Raw genomic sequence first — 7,172 nt, 5'->3', positions numbered from 1 at the left:
TGCAGAAAAGATGCATGAACTACAACTACATCTTGTACAAACTTGTCTTATACATATTATATGTTCAGAAATGATACGAGGAAAATGCTTTTTAAAAACAATTTCAAAAGTCAAGGTAATTCAAATTCAAAATTACTGAAGGTATAACACCAGTAGACTATTATTAACTATAAATGTTCGGTAAAAACAGCAGCTTTCAGCTTGTCACCATGATGCAAACATGAAATATCAGACATGCAGTAGTTGTTACAGGTTTTTTATTAGATTAAGCTGTTTTCCATTGTTTTTTCTATGTAAACATGGACATGTTTGGCTGTTGCGCTCACGTCTCATGCATGAAACGGCAGTCTAAAAACGCGGCACTCAAGTTAAAAGAAGTTCACTCCCATCTTCTTGCATGTTTTTCCTATTCCACTGCCCGCGTCGCACCTTTGTCAACACAAAAACGCATTCTGTGTGAATGGCACCTAGCGATATGAACACCTCACATGTGAGCGGTTAATCACGTGCGCCGACATGCGGTTGGATCGTTTTTTTCTCTTTACTGTTATCATTGACATTGTCAAAGTGTCTAATTCTAACGTTTGGTAATATGTCTAGGGCTGCCCTCGACTAAGGATTTTTCTGGTCGACTAGTAGTCGTTCATTTGAAGCATTAGTCGACTAATCGCGCATTTATTAATAAACCATTTAAATGGCGCCTTTAATTGCCTCAAGCACATGCATAAAGCTTGCCACAGCACACCAGCATAAGTAATGATTATGAATGTCTCAGGGAAAAACAGTAAGGAGGCTGCATTAACATTTTAAAAATGTATTAATAAACTAGTGATATCTTTGTTTTCAGCTTAAGTGATGAAGTTGGCGACACTGACTCGTCATCTCTGCAGTAGTGGAGTATGATGCATGTTTCATACGGGGATTACATAATCTGAGAATAGGCCTATTTGTTTTCCATTTGAATCGGTTCATTTGAAAGTAGATATTTCGCTATGTTTTTCATATCTGTAAGGCAAGCATACACGGAGTTTCGCGCTCAAGTTCACGGAGACCGAGACGGCAGAAAGCGCATCCTGTTTGCTTTTATTATTTTACAAAAGCGCAATGTTTTGTTGTTATTGTGAGTGCACACAAATAAACGTAGAGTCTTTACAGATTCAAAAGATGTATTTTGAATCTCTTATCTGTATGAGCAAAAATGTGGGAGTATTTTAAGAGCAAGCGAGCGCACCGGTGCCTTCATCTGTCCTGCAGTGAGCGCACTTCTATATTCCACTTCAATAGTGCACACTTCTCTAGGATAACATTAGATTGAGCGGCCATGTAAAGTTTCTGCTACTTACATATTTCAGATGATAAGCCATATTTGAGGTCGATGAATGATTGGATGTCCTGCCCGATGTACTGTATTACCACAAAGACCAGCCATTAATGATCTGTCATGAACTGCGTGACTTCAACTGTGGATTTTTTATTTTCTAAGCGACTAATACAATTTTGGTCGACTAACGGTTAGTCGACTATTAGGGGGCAGCCCTAAATATGTCCATTCAAAATTCCTCGATTTCTCGATTTCTAAAAAATAAAATCGTGGCAAAACATTAAATTCGAATTAATCGATAAAATCAGAAAAGTCGCCCAGCCCTAGAATGTATAAAATCGCCTTTGTGCTGGTGTTCTTCAGCAACACGAGGTGATTCTTCAGAACGGTCAGCGGGCGGGGTTTCTGATCGGAGATGGAGCCGGCGTTGGGAAGGGCCGCACTGTGGCCGGAATCATACTGGAGAATTTCTTAAAGGGACGGAAGAGAGCGCTATGGTAAACACCTGCATGCATCTCTAACGCTCATGTTCAGTCAAACTCATTTGACTGTTCATCTAACAGAGGGATCTTTTTCTGGGAATCTGCTCTGTTTTAGGTTCAGTGTGTCAAATGACCTGAAGTACGATGCTGAGAGAGATCTCAAAGACATCGACGCTTCCAACATCCCTGTGTTTGCTTTAAATAAGGTTTGAGAACTGACTTGTCACTGCTTTTTTTTCCATCTATATTGTACATATTAGATCAGGGTTTTCCAAACGTGATGGATCTAAATAGGCTTTGTGAGCTGATGAAAAACAAATAATTAAATATTAACAATGTAAAATTTACATAATTAAAAAATTAAAACAACCGAAAAGTAATGCTTGCTAAAAATACTTTATTTTATTCATATTTTATTTAATTTTTTTTAAATATTAAGAAGTTTTGTTTTTTTTACAAAAAAAAAACTTTTACATTAATAACAGGATAAAAATACAGGAGAATAGTGAAAAAATATTTTATTAGTTTACCTGCATTTTATGTGACCATCAGCTTTAATTATATAACTATAATTATAATTATAGTTATAATTATGTATAACTGTAACTATAATTATATATATTTTCTTCAGTTTTCATTTTAATTTAGTTTTAGCAATTTTATGTGCTTTTGTTATTTTTTAAATTATTTTATGTATTTCTTAAATATTTAAATATTTCTAGTTAGCTTTAATTTATTTTTATTTCAGTTTTAGTTTGTCATTTTAATACTTAATTTATTTCACTTAGTTGCCAAGGCAACATTTGTAATTTTTGTTTTTATTTTTAATCTACTTATTTTTTTATTTCAGCTATATTTAAGTTAATGACACTTATTTTTAATAGTGTTCGTTGTGGTTTCAGTTAACAACACTGCCTTGAACCTGCAAATATATGGTTAAATAGTTGAAATATTAACTTAAAATCTCAGAAGGACTTCAAGTGAATTTTATGTCAAAGGGCTTCAGCAGACAGAAATGTTTGTGATGCTGTTAGACAGTAGCCATAAAGTTACAAATAAGGTATTACAAATACTCCCGTAAATATTAAAGTATCCAATGAGAACATCACAATCACAAGAGCCAATGTCTTGTTTTCTGCTGAATGCATTAGCATGTGTTTTGTGCAAAGTTTTCATTTACTCCAATTTACTGGAATAAAACTGTAAGTCAGCTGAAACATTTATATTTGTGTGAACTAGTAATATAAAAAAAAAAATCTACTTTTATGTCTACTTCATTACAGTAAACGTCTTGTTTTGCTCTCTTGCACTCTAGTTGGTAGCAACTGAGACTTTGTTTCAGTCTTGTTAATTATTTCTTGTTGGGTCATTAAATGTCTATGTCTGCTTTTCCTCTTTCATGCAGATTAAATACGGAGATACGGCTACCTCAGAGGGTGTTTTATTCGCCACATACTCAGCGCTGATTGGAGAGAGCCAGGCCGGTGGGCAGCACCGCACCAGACTCAAACAGATCCTGGACTGGTGCAAACCCAACTTTGACGGAGTCGTATCCTTCACTTCCGAGAGTGTGCATGCATGCATCTTTTAGAAAGTAATGACTTTAGGTTGTTACTGGAAATTATAAGGTTGCTTGTTGTTTTTGCTTCTGTACCTTTAAGACTTATGTATAACACAATATGCAGATGATCTCTGTTATGATTGGCTAACCTCTGTTTAGAATCATAGTGCACACTGTTATTCATCAGAGCACCTCAAGTTGCTGAATACTAATTAACTCTTAATATGCATGAACAAAAGTATTGTAACAGTGCTGTTGACCCTTGACCTTTAACCTTAGATTGTGTTTGACGAGTGCCATAAGGCTAAAAATGCGACCTCCACCAAGATGGGTAAAGCAGTCCTGGACTTGCAGAGCAAACTGCCCCGGGCGAGAGTGGTGTATGCTAGTGCCACAGGTGGGTGTTTCTAATAGTTTTTAATGTTTTTTGAAGAAGTCTCTTCTGCTCATCAAGGCTACATTTATTTGATCCAAAATACAGCAAAAACAGTATTGTGGAATATTATTACAATTTAAAATAACGTCTTTCTATTTGACTATATAGTAAAATATAATTTATTCCTGTGATGCGCAGCTGTATTTTCAGCATCATGACTCCAGTCTTCAGTGTCACATGATCTTCAGAAATCAGTCTAATATGCTGATTTGCTGCTCAAGAAACATTTCTGATTATTATCAATGTTGAAAACAGCCCAATATTTTTCTGGAAACGGTGATACATTTTATTTTCAGGATTCTTTGATAAATAGAAAGTTCAAAAGAACAGCATTTATTTGAAATAGAAATCTTTTGTAACATTATTATAAATGCCTTTACTGTCACTTTTGATCAATTTAATGCGTTAAAAGGGTTAATTTAATAAATCTTAAAGCTTTTTATATTCAGCTTTGCTGTCACAGGAATAAATTACTTTAAATAATTGACATTATTTTCAAATATATTCAAATAGAAAAAAATGAAAATTGTAACAATATTTCACAATATTGTAATTTTTTACTGTTTTTTTTAAGCAAATAAATGCAGCCTTGGTGTGCATAGTTTTATATTTTATATTTTCATTTTAATATATATTTTTTTTTCTTTTTTGTTAGTTTTAGTATTACATATGTCTATATACTTTTTATAAATTTGTAGTTTTAGGTATGTTAGTACATTAAGTTTAACTAAATGAAAATGAAAAATGTTGCTTGACAACTAGCTGAAATAAAATAAGTATTAATAAATATTGTATTTTATTTCAGTTAATTTTTTTTTTTTTTTTAAGTTACAAAGGTTTTTTTTTTTATGTTTAGTTCTTTTTGATTTGGATGATTGGTTATTTTCCAAAGAAAACCGTTGCCAAATCCCCTTAAAAATGGTTCATTATGGTTTCATGCATTCTGAGCTATTGGTCTTTGTGGATTAATGAGACCTGATTTTTCTGCCTTCATTCTCATTCTCCAGGTGCGTCTGAGCCAAAGAATATGATATACATGAGCCGACTGGGGATCTGGGGGCAAGGAACGCCGTTCAGGGCGTTTGATGACTTCCTGCATGCTATTGAGAAGAGGTCAGAGTTCATGCTCAGGATCACAATGGTCTGTTTTATCTGATGAAAATCTTCATATTCTCTCATAAACATTTACTCATGTTCATGTTCCAGGGGTGTTGGCGCCATGGAGATTGTTGCAATGGATATGAAAGTGAGTGGCATGTACATCGCACGGCAGCTGAGCTTTTCCGGCGTGTCCTTCCGCATAGAGGAGATTACACTGGACGAAGAGTTCAAACTGGTCTACAACAAAGCAGCTAGACTGGTGAGAGAAACACTTGTGTTGTGTCGAATCACTTTGTCCCAAATAATGTATGAAGCAGTAGTTAAAATGTTTCTTTCTCTGTCTAGTGGGCCGAGGCTCTCGAGCTGTTCACCAGAGCTGCGGATACGCTGGGTCTGGCCTCCCGTAAGTCTCTGTGGGGTCAGTTCTGGGCATCACACCAGAGGTTTTTTAAGTACCTCTGCATCGCCGCTAAAGTCCGTCGACTGGTTGATCTCGCTCATACTGAGATGCAGCACGGCAAGGTGAGTCAGTGATTAAGATTTGTGCCTTTGCTCGTTAAGAAGAGGTTTTACTGGGTTTTGGATATCCTTATCCTTACCCCATAAATATTAGTAATTTTATAGCTGTACTATTAAAAAAATGTGTATATATGTGTATATATATATATATATAGATAAAAAGATATTACATATTATGATAGTAATATATAAAATATTACAGTGATATTTCTTATTGTCTACTTTTTTTTTTTTAACATTTAGTAATAATATAATAATTGCTATTATTGTTGTTTTATAGTCATTTCAATATATAATAATAATAATAATAATGATAATAATTTACTATTATTATTGTTGCCATTTTATAGTCTTATCAGTATGTAATCACACAATTTCTGGCCAAACAAATAAGCACAGCAAACCTGGCACTTTTACATGAGAGATGCAATTTTTATCAGGAACAAACTATTTAAAAATCACCTAAATGTATTTTAGATTTTTTTATAGTATTAACCTTAAATGTCTTATATAGTTTCTTGTCTATTGTATGTTACGTTATTTAATTAGTTTTTGCCATCAAGCTAGCCTTGCTGGCATTAAAAAATTAAATAAAATACAAACTTTCTTTTTCCCCGTGCAAATCATGCAGCCCTTCCCAGTAATCACAGATGACTGGAAGGTTAACTTCATTGTGGGAGCCCTGTATTAAGTGTTTCACTAATTGTGCTAAATGTGGCTCCGCCCACTCTCCGTGTCATTTCAAACAGTGCATCGTGATTGGCCTGCAGTCCACTGGAGAGGCTCGTACTCGAGAGCTCCTGGACGAGAACGACGGACACCTGGACAGATTCGTCTCCGCTGCTGAGTGAGTGTCTCAAAGTCCATTTCCCACGGGCAACTAGTGCAACGTCTGTCTTCTTCATTGGGGAAAGACTGAAATCTCCCACAAATCACCAGTAGACCAATCAGAATCAAGTATTCCAGAGAACCTTATAATAATCAATATAAAGGGTAAATAGCTCTGTGGTTATGTGTCACTGTAGGTGACCTGGATTGAGATTTGTGGGTTTTGTCCTGTAGGGGTGTTTTCCAGTCATTAGTTCAGAAACACTTTCCAACACAGAAACCTAAAAGAGAGAAAAGCGCCGCAAGCAAGAGGAAACGTGAGTCACATCGTCTTGTGCTGTATCAAGCATTATTCTGTCTCTGGGGTTTGGGTCTGTGGGTTTTTGTGCATCATGAATCTTTCTGAAAGCAATTCTTTGCCTTCTGAAGGAAAACCCAGAGGCCGGACTTCAAAATTTCCAAAGCACTGTGTGGAAGTGGGCGGGGTTATTAAAATCAGCGATGACTCTGACTCTGACTCGGATGAGATTGACAGCGACTCTAACTCCTCCCCTGATTCACTACAGGACAGTGATGATGTGATTTTCGTGAACCACATCAATGGACCTGCTGGTAGGTTGACATAAATGCAACTGTTTTTCAGAAGAATTTGCTCATGCCTTCCTGTTCATTCAGGAAATGAAACGCTGACAGAGTGCAAATGTAGCTCACACTTAGGGCTGCACAGGATGAAGAAAAGCTTTTGGCTTCTCTTCTGAGGCCACAAGAGGGCGCATCGAGCAAAATATTACTAAATTATAATTAAGTTGCTTAAACAACTATAAACAAAACAGCTTCATGTATGTATAGTTTAATACAAAGGGCGGAAAGCTAATCACGCAGAGTACATTTTTCATTTAAAAACATGAGATGCAGTGGGATGGG

At 35.6% G+C, this 7,172-nt stretch overlaps 1 protein-coding gene across 1 annotated transcript in view; it reads left to right on the top strand.

The window, feature by feature from the left end:
- The window catches only part of LOC107696700 (protein strawberry notch homolog 2-like), a 48,406-nt gene that overhangs the window by 17,381 nt on the left and 23,853 nt on the right, over nucleotides 1–7,172 (top strand). The window contains exons 9-18 of the mRNA XM_016497168.1: nucleotides 1,685–1,818; nucleotides 1,919–2,009; nucleotides 3,209–3,352; nucleotides 3,644–3,761; nucleotides 4,808–4,913; nucleotides 5,007–5,160; nucleotides 5,247–5,423; nucleotides 6,170–6,267; nucleotides 6,483–6,565; nucleotides 6,678–6,856. Of these exons, the coding sequence (XP_016352654.1) occupies nucleotides 1,685–1,818; nucleotides 1,919–2,009; nucleotides 3,209–3,352; nucleotides 3,644–3,761; nucleotides 4,808–4,913; nucleotides 5,007–5,160; nucleotides 5,247–5,423; nucleotides 6,170–6,267; nucleotides 6,483–6,565; nucleotides 6,678–6,856 (1,284 nt within the window). The remainder of the gene's footprint in view (nucleotides 1–1,684; nucleotides 1,819–1,918; nucleotides 2,010–3,208; nucleotides 3,353–3,643; nucleotides 3,762–4,807; nucleotides 4,914–5,006; nucleotides 5,161–5,246; nucleotides 5,424–6,169; nucleotides 6,268–6,482; nucleotides 6,566–6,677; nucleotides 6,857–7,172) is intronic.

This window comes from Sinocyclocheilus anshuiensis, unplaced genomic scaffold (genome assembly GCF_001515605.1).
Source record: "Sinocyclocheilus anshuiensis isolate Anshui unplaced genomic scaffold, SAMN03320099.WGS_v1.1 scaffold217, whole genome shotgun sequence".
Lineage (NCBI taxonomy): Eukaryota > Metazoa > Chordata > Actinopteri > Cypriniformes > Cyprinidae > Sinocyclocheilus > Sinocyclocheilus anshuiensis.
Note: the sequence above shows the minus strand (reverse complement) of the source record. Positions and strands in the feature narration are given on the sequence as shown.